Source organism: Arachis hypogaea, chromosome 6 (genome assembly GCF_003086295.3).
Source record: "Arachis hypogaea cultivar Tifrunner chromosome 6, arahy.Tifrunner.gnm2.J5K5, whole genome shotgun sequence".
NCBI classification, from domain to species: domain Eukaryota; kingdom Viridiplantae; phylum Streptophyta; class Magnoliopsida; order Fabales; family Fabaceae; genus Arachis; species Arachis hypogaea.
Window position 1 is genome coordinate 114,753,436 of NC_092041.1, and position 19,489 is coordinate 114,772,924.

The following is a 19,489-nucleotide window of genomic DNA, read 5'->3' on the forward strand; positions in this document are numbered from 1 at the left end:
TATGGGTTCATCACTATAAATACACTGACACTCCTCAGGTATCATTAAGTCACAATACTCTCTAAACCTGCTTATTCCCTTGCTAACTTAGGCATCGGAGTGTCTTTGCAGGTACCACCCCCCGCTCATTCATACTCACAAGTCGGACGGAGACCCAGGAACGTGATTCCCTTCGAAGGCTTCCCTCTTTAGACGATTGGGCCAACCTAACGAGTCCAGCCCATTAATCTCCGGTTACCCATCGTAACAAGTATCATCCCACCATATATCTTAATCTCATGTAGTAATGTGAATATTTATTCCTAAATATAGACATAGACATGTAGATTATTACTTTATTATAGAACATACTAGTTTTAAGACCCGTGCCAAGCACGGGGAAATAAAAGAGCTGCTTACGGAGAAGATCACGAAAGGACTACATGACTAAGAAACCGTTTAAGGCAGAATGTTAGAAAGCAAGCCGAAAAAAACTTTTCTATAGACAATATTAATAGTATGATCTGAAACTGTGCCGTTAGAACCAACAGATAATATCTTCAGTCCAGAATGCATGCTGACCCGAGAGAGCACAACATAAAGCTGTTCATGAGTAAAAACAGGCCTTGGAAGATATACGCCAACGGTTGATAGCGTTTGACTTTGGGACTTGTTTATGGTCATCGCAAAGCAAAGCGCAACCGGAAACTGTCGTCGAGTAAACTTGATCGGTAATGTATCATTATTAGGTGACATGTTCATCCTGGGAATAAATACAACCTCACCAATATTTCGACCTGCTAATATGACGCACTCAATAATGTGATCACCAAGACGCCTAACCTGCATTCTTGTACCATTGCATAGTCCATTAGATTGGTCAATATTGCGAAGAAGCATCACAAGAACACCGACTTTAAGAACTAACCGGTGTTGGAAAATTCCTGAACAATTCAACTCATTCAATGACTCGGTGCTCATTGTGTATAATTCAGATTCCAGGTGACCATAGTTATTGGTATTGTTATAAGATACAGGAAACCGAAGCCGTAGTCAGGTATATTATTTGGGCCACCCAGGCCTGGATACCGAAGGAGACACTGGATTAGATATACTAAAGGATTGACATCAATAAATATTGAAGATGTAATGACAAAAACACTTCCTAAGTGACGTGGCTAGGACAAATGTGATCCTTGTGATTCTTTTCATGAAAATTAATTGGGTAAGTTAAATTAAACACTTAAGCAATTGATAGTATGACCCTATTAACCGAATAAAATGAGAAAGCAAACTTGTTTAGAATTTGACAATGTGACGAAACAAAAAAATTAAGCAGATGTTGTTCAATGATCCAAGCAACCAAGCGGTGGTCATTAATAAAATTTGGGCCCCCTGAAGCAGAGTACATAGAATCTCAGCTGATGTGATGATCAGACGGCTTAGTAGATGACCCAGTTCAAATATTTAGCATGTAATACAACGATTAATAATCATGATAATGACCATAATATATAAAATATAATAATGTAATATATAATATATAATATATCTCGATGGTTCAGAATTAATTACAGAGACTATAGGAAGCACTTTATACGCAGTCCTCAACCAAAGTGAAAAAAATTGAAGAGTAAAAAGTTCCCACCTCTGGAAGAAAGCCCGATGAAAATGAATAATAAACAGGTAGTCAATAAATGCAACTCATTGGATGAGATCAGTTAGCAAACAAGTAGTGTGAAGTCTAAAAATAGCTGTGATAATTACTCAGTTTAATTACCCCTGAAATAAGTATGACTGAAAGAAGATATAGTATCATTAAATGAAATTCACAGTAAATGTTGAAGCAAGGATGGAAATTCAACTTCATTTACTCCAGGTAGGAAAAGGTCTTGTCACCAGAGATTCACAGGGTTGAACAGGATGAATGAGAAAAAATGGAACACAGCTAAAGTAATTAATTGCATTGAATCACCAAGAATAATGAAATGGAGATAAGATTAGATGAATGGGCAAGTCGGGGGGATATATGATAAATGGAGAGATACATGGGAACCAAGCAAAAAAGATACTGTCACGTTATAGTAAAAAATGAACGCTGCGGAAGATTTCAAAAGCGTATCTGTATATGTAAATGTATGTGCAATGTAAATGCTGGCCTAACAAATAGGCATGGCAGTAAATAACACAAGAATAAATTTGGCAGACAAAAATTAGTGGGGGCACAAGAATAAATTAGGCAGACAAAAATTACTGGGAGCACGATTAAAGGCGTTGGTTGATTACATCTAATCGGTTGTTTACCTGTTTAATGATCATCACTAAACGTGAATAGCAAAAGTTAGGTAGCCAATGTTGGATTAGCGGGGGACAGCAACAGATAAAAAGGCATGGCTTGATAAGATTTAATAGCGTGTTTACCGATGTAAAGATCATCGGTAATCCTTAATAGCTAAAGTTATTCACCCTAAATCAGATTAGCAGGGATTATCAACAGCGCACCTTAAAATGTATTCTGGATATAATTACTGTTAACAACGTAACAGACGAAATAGTGAGGATGAATAATATTTGATGGTATTATAACTATTACCATTATAACCAAAAAGAACAATTGACAAATTACCTGCGCAGGGAGGAGGCCATAGTTAAGGAAAGCAGCGCCAACAAACCGTATATCCTCAAAGTTCCTGAAGTAAGCATTGCCGCACAAAAGCCGGAGCTGCAGCGCACAAGAGGTATTAACTAAATTCGAGGGTGTTAACAGTTGAGGTCAAATAAATTATTCAGATTCAACTAATGGGATCGTCCTGCAATAGTTGAAACAAAAGAATTTTACATGCATGAAGTTGGAGGTTTTATTAGTGAAAACATTGTGAAAAGGAAATCATAAAGTAAATAACCAGTAGAAGAGATGAATCAGGAATTACCCAGGTCACACGAAAATGAAAGTGTGTTGGCCATGCTGAGGAGCAAGATCCATAAAAACGGCCACAAGAAGAATCGGCGGAGCAATCACAGACACGGCTTGCTGTGCCGACCTGACTGAGGTGAGTGACGGCCGATTCAAGGGTTTGGAGTGGAAATGAAATGAAGCGTGGCTGCAGGAGGATAAGGTCACAACATCAGTGTGGGCCAATGCTCACCCAACCCACAGTTACAAAGGGAATAGATTGGGCCCATGTCAGTAGAAAAGACCGGTAAGGCTTGAAAATATCATGATACATCAGTTAATGTCTTTGTATTGAAATGGCCGGAACAAAACGGCAGCCCAAAGCAACATATACCGGCTGTGACTAAAATATGTTAAGTTGCAAAGATTGAAAAAAAGTAACCGCAACACAAGCTGCCGGGCCAACCAGCCATTATCACAACCACGAAATCCAGTTCCGGCATCACTAATAAACAGTACACAACACATTACATAATAACCAGGGAATATGCAGTGGGAATTATAAAATATAAATTAAACATGAAACATTCATAGGTCAAGAGACATGGAGATAACGATCTGAATCATAGGGAACTAATCACCCCCCGGGGACAGAATGCAATCAACTCGGGGGCCAAAATAAAAGATTACAATTGGCAAACCACTAACTTGTTCAGAAAGTGCGTACATAAATCTTAAGAAATCAAAGCGCAAAACAACGCAGAAACAACAACACGTTATTCAGCAATATTCAGACTTCTAGAGAAAACCCCATGCAACCCTTGATGCAAACAACTCCAGGCCATCTCACGCTTCCAATCAACGTCACAACTCTGTCAGCCAAACCAATGGATCGGAACTTGGCCTCCGATACGACAGCATCAAGCGACGACTCAACACCCTCAAAATCACGGACACAATGGCTGATCCCGAGGAGCTCGCGACCTATCTTCAGACAGGGTGTTTCCGTCAGGTTAGTGACGCCAATAAAGAGATGCCGACCCCACGCCATTGCGCCACCGGGTCTAAAGTTGATGGTCATCACATGTACTCCGAACCTTAAAGCAGACCGCTCATAGGTAACGAAATCCACATAATCATCGTGGCCAATCAACGTGGAAAATGTGGAATAGTCCACACATGCCGCTGCGCCTATTTCTATCTCATCTCACGCAGAATCCATGGTGGCGTATCGAACCATAGAGACCGGCTTCTTCATAAATCTACCTTCACTATTGACCCAAAAAACACAGTTGCTGGTCACGGCATACCCACTGCTCAGTCTATTAATCATTTGCAGGGTCCGCGCCGCGGGGCTCCACTGACCTGCACTTGAAAGATACATCTGCACGTCGTATCCAGGAGTTGTCAGGTTACGGTTTGTGAGACTGAGAATCTTATAATCATCACAACCCACCATGCTGCGAAAGGCGTAAGCAGACCACTCCTCACGCTAGTTGAAGTGGTAACCCTCAGACCCAGGATCAGCAATAACAAACCTCCAGGAACCGAACGGGTCCCAAGTGATCAATGAACTCGAACGACCATCTATTGAGTATCTTGCACATAGCTTGCCGGTGTCTGTTCCCACCAGGGAAAACCACGTCCAGTCAAGAGGAGCAGCGACACGAGTTCCAAAGACGAACATAAAAAGCCTCCCACAGTCAGCACCTTTGAGGGGGTTGTCCAAGTGAAGAACCATCGTCTGCCCCCCCCCTCCGATTTGAAATGAGTCACCATATTAACCGCCCGGTTCAATCTATTGTACCAATCACGCGACATACACCTCCCCTTCCTATGGTTTTTCCATCGGAACAAAGGAAAATCTTCAAAATCAGGTCGGTTGGCAGGGCAGAGATGTTCAAATTGACTTCATCGCCGCAATGTCCACCACGGAAGCCGTGAGCAGCCTCTTCGACTGTTGCTCGGGACATTCCAAATCGATGATGAGCTTCTTTGCTAGCCACGAAGGAGGAAATGCTCTGTAAACGGTAGAATGGTTTATTTAGTTGGTGTGAGTTCCTACACTGTTAGTGTGGCTCTCCTTAAATGCATAAACAAATGCATAAATAATAGATAACAGATAAATGGATAAATAATAAATAAATACATAGATAATAGCCATGTAATAGAAATGTAATATAATATAATTATCTTCTGCTTTAAATATTGGTTAGAAATAAGTTGTATAATTTCTTCTGCTCTTATTAATGGCTACTATGAGAGCAAGGAGAACATGGACAAAAACTAAAAAATGGTATGACGTCAGGAATAAATGACAACAGGAAAAATAGTAGCATTGTCAACAGTAAAAAAGATCAACTGGTTGGAAGGATTAAAGCAAAGCAAGACCGGCGAAACACGGGCGTTGCATAAGAGAATTCACACACCTAATATTAGCGGGGTTGCGACACCTGGCCTCTTGAAACCGGAAATTAGGATATTAACTTAGGATGAGTTCATCCTTATGCCATAATTCCTAAAACCCCAAATTGAGTAGACTTTTTTTTTTTGGAATTTATATGAATTTTGCATAAGTTTTAATCATGGTGAAAACTCAAATGCAGTTGACTTCACGTGAAGTTGATAGTTGGGAGTCGTTAGATGAAAATTTAGTCAAATCAGTCAAACCATCCAACGGCTCTCAACTATCAACTTCACCTAAAGTCGACTGCACCTGAGTTTTCACCTTTAATCATACGTTAATATATTGAGTTTAGTTTGTATGTATTCACAATGTAAAACATTTTAATTATAAGTATTTTTTGAAGGGTGAATATCCAATCTGATCCTCCTGACAATTATTTCAAAGAAACAACGAGGTTCTAAAAAAAAACTATTTTTTCTGACTACTGACTTTTATTTTTTATGTCAGTCCCATCAAAATAAAGATCAGGATTGAAAATGGTGTTTTTTTGTTGAGAATCTTTGAGAATCTCGTTGTCCTTCGATATAATTGTCAGGAGTCGTTTATGATTTTTTTTTTAAATGATTATTTACACAATCAATATAAAAATTAGTTTTTTTTTTTTTTACCAAAGATAGGAGACTCGAACCCACAACCTCTTACTTGAGTATGGGGAGCTTATGCCATTTGAGTTATAATTCATTAACCAATATAAAAATTAGTTATATTTACTAATGTGACGTTATTTAATTAGATATACGTATAAAATAATTTTACATTAACAATACATCAAAATTAAATTTTTAAATCTTATAATATATTATATCATAAAATTATTATCTCAAAAATTTAAACTAAAAAAATACATAAATAATTATATATAACAAATATGTTACTCAAAATTCCACGTAAACTCTTGAATTAGAAACCATTATTTTGTTTTGGTTCGGTGATCTTATCCTAACCTGGCAATAATATTCAATTGATTCTCCTCCGATCTAATCAGGAATGGATCCTCTCAATTTTTTTTAATAAATTGAGAAAGTAAAATGTGATCTCTCACAATTAATTTTATAATTATTCATTTTTTTATAATTAAATTTAATACTAATTACTAAACTATAGGTTCAACTCTAAATATTTTTAATTTTAAAATTCCGTAAAAGTGAAAAGTTGAAATAGAATTGGAAATAAAAATTGAATCAACTTTACACGTAAAACCAAATAATACATAAGTATTATTTTTCATTTTGTTGGAGCTTTGTAATTTTAAATTAAATTAAGTAGTCGTGTAAGTTGATGATAATCGAGCATGTCTGGAAAACCCTCTTCGTTTTGGTTGAATGAGTATGAAATGAAGTATGCATGATGGTAGCAAGAGAAATGAGAAGTTAGTTAAATTTCTTCAACAACCAATCACCAATCCTCACTTCAATTTTTGTTTCTTTCTTCATCTTCAAAACCTAAACTGTTCCAAGCTTCAAGCTATCGTCAATGGCGGTTTCGGAGGAAGAGTGTTCTTCCGCGAAGCCAGGACCGTCTTCGTATCCCTCCACGAAGCCCTACTATCTCTCTAAGTGCGTTCTCAGAGGCAGTGCCGTTCTTCAGGTTCTTTATGGTCACATCCGTTCACCTTCATCGAACGACGTAGTTTTCGGCAAGGTTCAACCCTCGCTCTCTCTCCCTGTTACTCCATTTACTTACCTTCAGAATCTTCTGTCTTATTGGCTTCTGATGCTGCAGTGATTTTCTAGAGTTATTGAATTGCAAGCTTTTATTTGTTTGCGGTGACTCGTTTCAGCTACATTGGTTTAGTTTCCTAATTATAGTCTTAAGCTTTGAATTAGGGTTCATTAAGGTCGGAGGGAATCTGGTAATTGGAACTGAAATGCTAGCTGAAGGAAATGCTGGATTGCACGTTATTTATTGATTTATTTGGTGTCTAACTGAAGCATAACACTTACTGATTATCATGGAAATGGAAATTGGGAAAGGAATGAACCTGAATTAGGCACAAATACTTTAATTCAGCTGAAGTATGTATTTTGTTGTTAATGTTTCAGGAGACATCAATAGAATTGGTGGTCATTGGTGTGGATGGGATTGTACAATCAGTGTGTGATCAACCTGTTTTTGGCATAATCAAAGATCTTGCAATATTGCCATGGAATGCCAAATTCCAAATGCGGGATCCACAGGTATTAATCGCTTCATCTGTAGTGAGCTCAAGCTGATTGTGGTCTTTTATTGTTTTTCCCCTCCTTTTCCTGGGTTTCCTTTTGGCCAAAGTAGAACCTTAGTTGGTGCTTGTTTTCTTGGTCTGTAGATGTGGGGTAAAGATCTTTTGATTGCTTTATCCGATTCTGGGAAGCTTTCATTCCTCACATTTTGCAATGAAATGCACAGGTGAACCCTCTCTTTATCTCTACTAAATTTCCTTGTATGTCTATTATTGATAATTGAGATTCCAGTTTGGTTCATTAATGCAATTTTATGCATCATTGTAGATTTTTCCCTGTAACACATGTTCATCTATCTAGTCCTGGAAACACAAGGGATCTCCCTGGAAGATTGCTAGCAGTTGATTCTAGGTGATGTTTTCTCTGATATATATATATATATATATATATATATATATATATATATATATATATATATATATATGCTGTCTTATTTATTCCATATAGGTTTCTCTGACTAACTATAAGTGATATCTGTTATTAATAGAATGGATATATAATTTTCTAGTTATCTGGAATCTGGATAATAATGTGCTTTCAAAATATAATGCACCATGTTAAAATGGACAAATGTGAAGTGTGTAAACTATTGTGAGTATTTCCAATTCTCATGTTTGTCTTTTTCAGTGGTTGTTTTGTTGCTGCCAGTGCATATGAAGATCGGTTGGCTCTATTTTCTGTGTCAGGGATTGGCAATGATATTGTTGATGAGGTCTGGAACTGCTTTGCCATTATGTATTTTAGATAGGCTTCATATTGGGGTGTGTTGGTAAAAGGTTGTGTGTCTTTTGATTTATGGGTTATACGATAGAAACATGTAGGGCAAGTTGGAGGGATTTGTTATCCTGGTCTCTTCTTTACACCTTCTCTCTCTCTCTCTCTCTCTCTCTCTCTCTCTCTCTCTCTCTCTCTCTCTCTCTCTCTCTCTCTCTCATTTTCGAAAGCTCTCATACTTGAAGCAATATATATTACTATAATTTTATGATTTTCCTAGTTAGCTTATTCTTGATAAATTATTGTTTTATTTGGAGAAATGTACTTACATGGTCTCATTTGCTCAACTCCAGAGGATAATGTATCCTACTGAAAGTGAAGGGACTGCAAGTATTTCTACAAGTAATCACAGAAGCACTTTAAGTGGTACTATTTGGAGCATGTGCTTTATTTCACAAGATTCCAAGCAAGCAAACAAGGAGCATAATCCTATACTAGCTGTTGTTCTAAATAGGTATGATTGTTTGTAAGTCTTATTATAAAAATGACTATTTTTGAAATCAGCTTTTCTTTCTTTTGGCTTTGTTTGTAATGATTAGCTACTTAGTACATTTTTTTGGCCTGGCAGGAGGGGAAAACCTCAAAATGATTTGATACTGTTGGAATGGAATATTAAAGCATGTACAATCTCTGTCATTTCTCAGTTTGTTGAAGCTGAAGCTGGGTTTCTAGCACTTAACATTGTTGAAGTTCCTAACTCTCATGGACTTGCATTTCTATTCAGAGAAGGTGATGCTCTTTTGATGGATTTAAGAGACGCTTGCAACCCATGTTGCGTCTATAGGACTAACTTAAACTTTTTACCCAATGCCATGGAGGAGCAGACTTATATTGAGGACTCTTGTAAATTACAAGATGTTGACGATGAACGCTTTAATGTTGCTGCCTGTGCTTTGTTGGAGCTGAGTGATTATGATCCTATGTGCATAGACAATGACAGTGCCGGTACTAATCCAAGTTTCAAGTATGTATGCTCATGGAGTTGGGAACCTGAAAATAATAAAGATCCTAGGATGATCTTGTCTGTAAATACTGGAGAATTTTTTATGATTGAAATTCTTTTTGAATCTGATGGCCTTAAAGTTAGTATCTCTGAGTGTCTTTATAAAGGTATGCCTTGTAAAGCACTTTTGTGGGTTAAAGGTGGATATATAGCTGCCTTTATAGAAATGGGAGATGGCATGGTTCTGAAATTGGAAGATGGAAGGCTATGCTATACAAACCCTATTCAAAATATTACACCTATACTGGACATGGCAGTTGTGGATTATCATGATGAGAAACATGATCAAGTGTTTGCCTGCAGTGGTGAGGCACCTGAGGGGTCGTTAAGGATAATTCGGAGTGGTATCAGTGTAGACAAGCTAATTAGGACTGCTCCCATATATCAAGGGGTCTATGGTGCTTGGACTGTTCGAATGAAAATTACTGATTCATATCATTCTTTTCTAGTGCTATCATTTGTTGAGCAGACAAGAATATTGTCAGTTGGATTAAGTTTTACAGACGTGACTGATTCAGTTGGTTTCCAACCTAATGTATGTACCTTGGCATGTGGCCTTTTTAGTGATGGTCTGCTTGTCCAGATCCACAAATCTACTGTTAGGCTTTGTTTGCCTACCAAGGGTGCTCATGCTGAAGGTATATCCATGTCCTCTCCTATTTGCACATCTTGGTCTCCAGATAACATGACCATCAATTTGGGGGCAGTTGGGCACAATTTGATAGTTGTGTCAACCTCTAACCCATGCTTCTTGTTTATTCTAGGGGTAAGGTTGCTATCAGATTATCATTATGAAATTTATGAAATGCATCATTTAGGACTGCAGAATGAATTGTCATGCATTTCCATCCCTAGACAAAAAACTGAGCAGAAACAACCAATTTCATCTTCTTCTGCAAATAATAGAAGTACTTCTTCCCTTGTTAGTGGAGTTGACATCAATAAAACCTTTGTTATTGGCACACACAAGCCATCTGTTGAAATTTTGTCTTGTGCTCCTGATGGAGTTACGGTGGTTGCTTGTGGGACAATTTCATTAACAAATACAATGGGGACTACCTTAAGTGGCTGTGTACCTGAAGCTGTGCAGCTTGTATTTGTTGACAAGTATTATGTTCTTGCTGGATTGAGGAATGGAATGCTTCTTCGCTTTGAGTGGCCAACAAGATCATCTTCAATACCATTGACTCTGGTTAATGCTGATTTATGTTCCACAAATTTGGTGAATTCTGTGGCCAATGCTTTTGACAAGAGAAATGACCTGCCTTCCGTGCTTCAGTTGATTGCCATTCGTCGTATTGGTGTTACTCCAGTTTTCTTGGTGCCCTTGGATGACTCGCTTGATGCTGATATAATTGTTCTATGTGAGAGACCTTGGTTGTTGCATAGCGCAAGACACAGCCTTTCCTATACTTCTATTTCATTTCAGCCATCCACACATGTTACTCCTGTTTGCTCCATCGAGTTTCCTAAAGGAATACTATTTGTTGCAGAAAACAGTTTACATCTTGTAAGGAAATCATTCTCCAGTAGTGCTTGATTTTTGTATTTTTTTATTACTTTATTCTTTGGTTTCTCTTTATTTACTGTTTACTGAAAGGCGTCTTTACATTAGAGATTTCAATGCAGAGAGAAGTACTAAGATATAAGCATGTGTTATCATTACTGTGAAATAGTTTAATTTGTCTGGCACTGGATTTAAGTTGCTGGCTAAAAATGCAAGCTAATAAAAAATGTTTTTCATGGTGTCTACTACTTGTTCTTGTTTGTTATTTCATTTGCATGATTTAGGAAATAACTACTATCTTATCATTCCTGATTCATGGTGGGTTCTTTGTTTGTAAATTGCTATTTTTAACTTTTACTTAATTCATCATGTGATGCTTTAGGTGGAGATGATGCACAGTAAGAGACTTAATGCACAGAAGTTTCATTTAGAAGGCACTCTACGCAAGATCCTGTATCACAATGAAAGCAGGATGTTGCTTGTGTTGAGGACTGGACTGAATTATGGTACATGCTCGTCTGACATATGTTTTGTGGATCCCACAAGTGGGACAGTGCATTCATCTTTTAGACTCGAACCTGGAGAAACAGGAAAATCCATGGAAGTAGTAAGGGTTGGAAGTGAGCAGGCTCTTGTAGTTGGAACTAGTCTGTCTTCTGGTCCGGCCATAATGCCCAGTGGGGAAGCTGAGAGGTATGCCATTTAGTTCTCCTCTTTTCTATTTTCCTTCTAAGTTGTATCAGTTGTCAGTGTTTCTGCCTCGAACTATGAAATTGCTCGTGAACTGTCCTTCTTGAATTACATCTAGCTTTTATGGGTTGAACGAACCAAGCTGTCAGTGAGCTTTTTGCAAGTTTCTTTTCATGGTGACATGGTGTGTACCCACCTCAACTCGCTAAAAGTATAATGCGACTTACACAACTTTGGGTCTCACAAGTGTGCATAATGCAATATCTTTAGTAAAGTAAAATTTCAGAAATAAGCATTTCGTAGTAGTAACCAGTAACCACCATCAACAGCACATGCTTTTCCCAATGAATATAGGACCTAATATTTATAACCTAAAACTTTTCTTTTCCGTCGTTGATGTCTGGTATTATACATTTGCTTGAGGTATCTATTCTTCTTAATATGTATTTTTGTTTCCTGATTGATCCAAACTGAAGGGCACTTTAATTTTTGCAACATTGTATGTGGCATGTCTGGCTTGTTTAACAAACTATCATCTATTAGAATTTTGTAAAATAACGATAAGGTGTACTAGAGTTAAGAGTATCCCAAACTGCATTTAAACAATAACTATTGAATCTATAAAAACATGTAGGAAGCTGTTTGGCCTCTGTGATGTTAAACATCACAAGTCAACCGGTTTACTCATGCACCAACAATCATAATTTTGAGCTGATCTTTTGCCTAATGGGGTCTTCTCTTCTGTATCCTTGTCTATGGTTAGCTATGATTATTTCGGAATACAGCCATCAAAACTCAATTCTGTCACCTCTTTAATTAGTATTGCATAGTCATTACTTTTTAACTAACTTTTTCTGCAATGAAGATATTCAAATGATCTGAATTCTCTCTAGCAATATATTTGTTCTACTATGTATATGCTAGCAAGCATTTTCAGTGTATAGAATCCGACCTTAGCGGAATCGAGATAGTATGTTCATACCATTGTCAAATAATTATAATTTTTGGAAATGTATACATGTCAGATTGGTTACTGTATTTTTATTGTATGGCAGTGCTAGGGGTCGCCTTCTTGTTCTTTGCCTTGATCATGTGCAAAATTCAGATAGTGGTTCAATGACATTATGTTCAAAGGCAGGATCATCATCTCTACGAACTTCACCATTTCATGAAACTGTTACATATGCTCCCGAACAGTTATCAGGCAGCAGTCTTGGCAGCAGCCCCGATGATAATAGTTCCGATGGGATCAAACTAGATGAAAATGAAGTATGGCAGTTCCGGTTTGCTTATGGCAATACATGGCAGGGAATGGTGCTTGCAATCTGTCCTTATCTTGATCGTTACTTCCTGGCATCAGCTGGCAATACTGTAATTCATGAAACTTGCCCCTTTTGTCCATTTATTCTGTCACTTCCACACTGCCACCCCATCCTTTCTCAAGATTTTCTTTTCATTCAGTTGTATCTATGTTCTTATATAGTCTACTCATTAAGATATTTTCTTGAATGCAGTTTTATGTTTGTGGTTTCCCAAATGACAATCCCCAAAGAGTGAGAAAGTTTGCGCAGGGAAGGACACGTTTCTTGGTAACATCATTGACTGTACATTTCACTAGAATCGCTGTTGGTGATTGTCGTGATGGTGTCCTTTTCTATTCCTACCACGAGGTGAGTGGTACTGTGGTCTCTATTGTGGACCCCCCTCCTTCCCCCAACAACTTTTCCTTCTTTTTTTTTTCTTAAAGAAAAAGGAAAAATAAAAGATAAATGGAAATAAGAGCTCAATTCTGAGGTTTACTTTAAATTGGATCTTCTTGGTAGAAAGGCAGAGATATTAGAGAGCATTTTCTGCATTAATATTGTTTTAGGTTTTCTGCTTTAGTTATGGATGCTTATACATTATTTTTGTATCCTATGTTTGGCATAGTAGGATAAAAATCCACTTATCTTGATATGTTTTGAGGAGGTTGGTAAAGTGATAAAGTAAGACTTTAATCACCCTTGAATTAAGATAGTAGGGCTCACCAAGGTTGTCAAACTCGCGAGTCTAAGTAAACTCGTGGAGCTGACCTAGACTCGACTCGCGAGTTAACTCATAGACTCGTACGAGTTCACCTGTTATGAAGTTTATATATATCATACATAATGTATATTTACTCAATTCTAACCCTTCAAAATTAATAATATCAATCTTAAAACACATAATAAATTAAAATAATAGCATACATTATAACAAATACTTTAAAATACAGATTCAAATCCTCTATAATTATTCTTATACAAATACAACATAGAATACACAAAATTAAAATTTCTAAATCTGTAATACTAAATCTTTAATTGAATATTGAACAATATCAAATAATCAAATAACTCTAATCAAAATAATTAATTACTAATCAGCCTTGACTGGATGAACCATCTGGCCATCTAACATAAACGATAAGCAATAGGCTAAAATTAGAAGCAATAAAATTTAAAAAGCAAAAAAAAACTAAATCAAGAAGCAAAGGCTCAAAGAAAGGGCAAAAGGCATACAAAAATAGAAGATACAGAAGAAAAGAAGGGGTAAAGTCCCAGAAACAGCAAATCGAAGACAAGGGTGCAGCAGGCAGCGGTGGAGAGGGTGCATCAGTAGCACGAAATGACGACGACAAATAGTCATAGATTTCATGACAGTGCAAATTAGAGCAGAGATAGGACTAAAAGAGAAGTAGTCGAACTCGTGAACGGTGATAGCACGATGGAGTTGCGGATAATGGACATGTGAAGAAATACAAAGCAGAGGGCAACATAGGTAAAATTCGCAAAGACAATGGCACAAATCAGAGCAGAGGTAGAAGACGCAGGCGAACAACGACAGCTCGACGAGGAACGACGACTGCGGCAGAACATGGAGAAAGTGAGACTTAAGAGAAACGACGCAGATGAGTGAGTTGTGAGTGAGTTTTCTTTCATTCTTTGGGAGTGTTATCGTAACCCTAATAAAAAAATATTTTTTTGGTTTCAAAATGACGCTTTTTCGAGCAAAAATGAAGAAAAATACAAACTCGCTAACTCTGTCCTAGACTCACGAGTTTGTACGAGTTTGACCGAGTCTAGTCGAGTCTAGCCGAGTTTACTCAAGGTAGAGTCTATACCCGAGTCAACTTGATTCCATATCTAAACTCGTAAACTCGTATGAGTTTACGAGTTAAATCGAGAGTTTGACAACAATGGGGCTCACAAATAATAAAAGTTACAAATTCTAAGGTGATTAAAGCTTTACTTTTCCACTTTACCAAACCTCCACATTTTAGATAATCTTTTTCCCTCTTCATTAGCAGAAGTGTTTCACTTTTTTGGTGAACTGTTTCACTTATAAATTCTAATTTAGGATACAAAAAAATTGGAGCAACTTTACTCTGACCCATCGCTGAGGTTAGTTGCTGATTGCATTCTTATGGATGCTGAAACGGCTGTCGTTTCGGATCGTAAAGGAAGCATTGCTGTTTTATGTTCAGATCATTTGGAAGGTTAGCCTTCTGTTAAATCAGCTTCTCCTTAACGATTTTCTAATTTAGGGTTTACCATTGTGTTTGGCATCTTATCTTCTCAGTGTCCAAGAACTATTTCCAGTGTGTTTGGAAAGTTTTTTAATGTGAGAAAAGAATTCTATTTCATTAAGAAAATAATTTATTTCTATTTGAAACTCAATTTCATGATTTGGAATGACTTTAATATATTAGTAAAATTGAATTCAATTCTTTGGTTTGGAATGTCTTATAAATGAGTTGAATTCTCTTCTTTACAATTTTACCCTTGCATTGAACATTAACTTATAAATAGGGATAATTTTTTACATTTCAAATGTTAACTATGATTGTTGTGAGAATTGATTTGGAAATCAGACCACTTTTGATAAACATGAGAATTGGAATTCCCAAATGAATTAAAATCATTCTTTTTTTTTCGTTCCAAAGCATGAGAAAGAATTCCATTCTTGAGTGATTCTAATTCTAGCTAGAAACTAAAATATACATGAGTGTACATTTGGTTGTGTTAGAACCCAACAGAAGAACATCAAATCAATTTCATCAAGATATGCCTGTCTATATTATAAAGTGTGATATTCTTAGTTACTTGTGAATTATTCAATTTGATTTGCAAATATCGAGAAAGACCTTGTTTTCAAATATGGAAGCTTTGCTAATTATCCTTTTCTTTCAACTTGATTATCACCAACCTTTTTAATTCAAGGTTATGAAAAGTGGACTAGTCATTGAACCAGTGAATTTTGAGGTTCAAAAGTTTGACAGGAGTTCAACTGGATATAATAAAATAATATAAAATACAAATATTTTTTTGAATTTTTTAATCAATTTTTTGAACCAGTTAACCATAAAGGCCACCATTATTTCAACTGTTTCACTGGTTTTCTTGCAGCCTGTTTTTAGGCTACAGCCTGCCTGGTCAGATTCTCAGAACAGTTCCTTTTATAATGCGGCTAGATTGTGCATTCATGTGGCATATTTTTCATATTACAATGGTGTTTAACATTTTTACCGTAGCCTATTTTCATGCTATTAGCATGCATCAAGCTATTTGCTTATTGATTTTTTTTCCCTCCTGAAAACAATATTCTAATTTATAACCACATTGTGCTACTGTTTTTTGTCTCAGATAATGCAAGTCCAGAATGCAATTTGTCACTAAATTGTGCTTATTTCATGGGTGAAATAGCCATGAGCATTCAGAAGGTAGATCCTTTAAATGCTATCAGCTTCTGTTGAAATTTGATTCGAAAGCAGAATTGTAGAATGCAGATCTACTATGGCGTAATAAATATATGATAAAACATGTTGAATTAGTGAAGCTCCGTTCTGTAACTTATTGTCGTTGATGTAATGTTTCTAGCACTTGTTTTATTAAGTTTTGTTTTGAAATTTATTTTATAATGCAGGGTTCATATTCATACCGTCTTCCAGCTGATGATGCTCTGCAAGGAGCCAATTGGCCCAAGACAAACATTGATTCACTACAAAATACAATTATTGCTAGTACTCTGTTAGGAAGCATCATGATCTTCATCCCTTTATCAAGGTAATCATTAATTATGGCAGCACCCCTAAATAATTTTCAAGGGTTCCCAAATTGATTTAGTGGATCAAGTTATGCAGCCCAACACGTTCCATTCAAATTGGTATCTAGTTGACTCACATCAAAAAGTTGTGTTGGATAAAATGGGACAGTTGTTGTTACTTAAAATATATATACAGGAGTTTTATAAGGTTTTTTACTATAAGATCATATGACAAGGAGTTTACAAAATCAATTAGTTGTACAGGAGTTCTATAAGATTTTTTGTTTTGGAAACATTTTTTGTATATATATTTTTGTAGATATATGTGCTACTGTTTCGAGAAGACATTTTTTTTCATAAGTTGTATAGGAGGTGGCATGTTTTGAATGTGAATACTCCTGAAAATGTGGCTCAAATTGAAGATAAACAAATTTAGAAAAGTTCAAAAAAAGAATGTAGCTTTTTGGAAGGTTAGGACCGGGATAAAGGCATAAAGTTGATTGAGGTATGGTAAAGGGGTTAGGTAAGAACTCTGCATTTGGGAAGTGTTGGTTTGTGGATTGACTGGTTTCTGGGGCTCTATTCTAACCTTTTTTCCTCCTTTCTTTTCAATCTGAATTTTGTGTATATTTAGTCTTCATGATAATTGCATATTTCTTTAAGTGAGCTACTACTATTATTTGTTGATGTCACGGCCCCTTGATGGCAATTTGTAAGATCTGCCAATAAAGGCTTTCCAATATGTGGTGGATTACAAACCTGAAAAAGATGAATTTTATCTTCTGTATAGGGAAGAATATGAGCTCTTAGAAGCAGTGCAAACAAGACTTGCTGTACATCATTTGACTGCACCTATTCTTGGGAACGATCATAATGAGTTTCGCAGCCGTGAAAATCCAGTAAGAACCAGAAATTGAATTTAGTTAAAGCTGGCATGCTTTCAATTATTGTATGTGATCCATTAAGAATATAGAATGAGTTTTGCTCCTCTATCTTTTGTCATTCAAATCCATGCCCCCCCCCCCCCCTCTCTTTTGTTTTCTATTATTTCATCCTCTTTTCGCCTTACTACTACATTTTGTTTAGGCCGGAACACCCAAAATACTTGACGGTGATATGTTGACTCAGTTTCTGGAGTTGACAAGCATGCAACAACAGATCATTTTATCATCCGACCCACCGGAAATGGTAAAATCAAGTTTGAAGTCACTCCTACCTCCACATGTTCCTATTAATCAGGTTGTTCAACTTCTTGAACGAGTTCATTATGCGCTGAACTAAACATAAATACACCTTTCTAGCCCGGTCCTCTTTTCCCCTAACAACGGTAAATGAAAAGCGGGACAATCCATATCTAGTCATAATCATTGTTGGCCGTAAATTGTTACTTCCCTTGCAAAGTGGTGTTTGATATGGTGTTTGATATGGAACATGACATGAGACAGTACCAACATGTGAGGAGGAGCTATTAACCCGTGGCTGCAAGATCCCACAATTAGCGGTGTAGTATTAACAATCAATCACAGGGTAAGCTTCTTGGTCGCAGAATCACGGCCTCCATCTAATGCTGTTGTTGAGTTTGGGTCGAAGCTGCTCAGGCATGACAGTTGGGCCAAGATTTCAGTCTTCTCAAATGGTTAGTCTCTTGTATCTGTTGTAGTTTCAGAAACTTATACAGTAGAAAAAGGACACGACACAATAAAATTGTACAATAGCGAGATTAGTATGTCCAGCATTTTTTTTTCTCTTGGGAAAGAAGGGTGGTGGTGGCAGCGGCGACAGTGTTTGCCGGGTGGGGGTCGTCTTATATTACAATATTGTACATTAATAGTTTAGAAAGAAAAGAGTTCATTTTCGTGTGAATTTTTGGCTCCTTACATATTCTCTCAAGTGAAGTATCATTTGTTCTCACTTAGATAAAATGATTGCTCTATTCAGCGGAACATTGATGTTTATAGACTTGATTAAGAGGAACATCCTTAGAAATTTTTCTGCATAATTCTACGAGTAAATTATTATTTCTATCCATGAAAGATGAAAACGCTGACATTTCTATCCATAGAAGACGGAAATTGAAGTTATACTCATGAATGATGGCTTCTATGTGTCGAAACAACCTCATCGTTAGTCTGGTGTTAGACTCTGTTACTAACTCTTCCTATGTTAGTCTGGTGTTAGACTCTGTTACTAACTCTTCCTATGTGGCATGTTTATGGCATTACGTGGTTTTGGGGGGTCATCATGCGTGGCATTGTGAGCTGTGTAACCATTATAAAAAAATTCTAAACCCAAAATTTTTTAAATTTTGAAAATTTTTCAGAAATTCATCGCTGGTCTACGAATATATGTGAAGATTTTTTAAAGCTATGGTTGGTATTTGGGGTGAATTTTTGGGAAAAATCTCAAAATTTAAAAAATTTTTGGGTTTAGAATTTTTTTATAACGGTTACACAGCTCATAATGCCACACATGATGACCTCTTAAACCATATAATGCTTTATCGTGTCCCATAGAAAGGGTTATTAACAAAGTCAACACTAGACTAATGATGAGTAATTCTGACACACGAGACTATTTATGGGTATAATTTCAATTTTCGTCTTCTATGAATAGAAATGTCAGTGTATTTATCTTTTATGAATAAAAATAGTAATTTACTCTAATTCTATCCAATACTCGCAACTTTGTGAGTTTTATCCTGCCGGATTTTATAGAAGGTTTATGAATCTGATGCTTGTGCTCTACTTTGATTAATGCAAAAATTATGTGGAGAAACTTTCGAATAACAATTCCAAACTTAATTAGGTGGTTCTACCATTTTGAACACTTGTTACTTAGTTTTCAGCATGTGTAGCTGTTTACCTCGGCCATGTCATAAAGCGGGGGCTTAAAG

At 36.6% G+C, this 19,489-nt stretch overlaps 2 protein-coding genes across 2 annotated transcripts; one reads left to right on the top strand and one right to left on the bottom strand.

Moving 5' to 3' along the window:
• Window positions 1-438: 438 nt before the first annotated feature.
• Window positions 439-960, bottom strand: LOC140173782 (uncharacterized). The gene has a single exon (XM_072198369.1). The coding sequence runs from the start codon at window positions 958-960 to the stop codon at window positions 439-441; it is 522 nt and encodes a 173-aa protein (XP_072054470.1).
• A 5,580-nt stretch (window positions 961-6,540) lies between these two features.
• On the top strand, window positions 6,541-18,459 carry LOC112755968 (DNA damage-binding protein 1). The gene is made up of 15 exons (XM_025804328.3): window positions 6,541-6,980; window positions 7,382-7,516; window positions 7,645-7,724; window positions 7,826-7,909; window positions 8,186-8,270; window positions 8,626-8,786; window positions 8,901-10,845; window positions 11,225-11,535; window positions 12,588-12,903; window positions 13,047-13,202; window positions 14,911-15,049; window positions 16,197-16,273; window positions 16,477-16,616; window positions 17,387-17,495; window positions 17,683-18,459. The coding sequence occupies exons 1-15, from the start codon at window positions 6,813-6,815 to the stop codon at window positions 17,875-17,877; spliced, it is 4,101 nt and encodes a 1,366-aa protein (XP_025660113.1). The 5' UTR covers window positions 6,541-6,812; the 3' UTR covers window positions 17,878-18,459.
• Window positions 18,460-19,489: the final 1,030 nt, after the last annotated feature.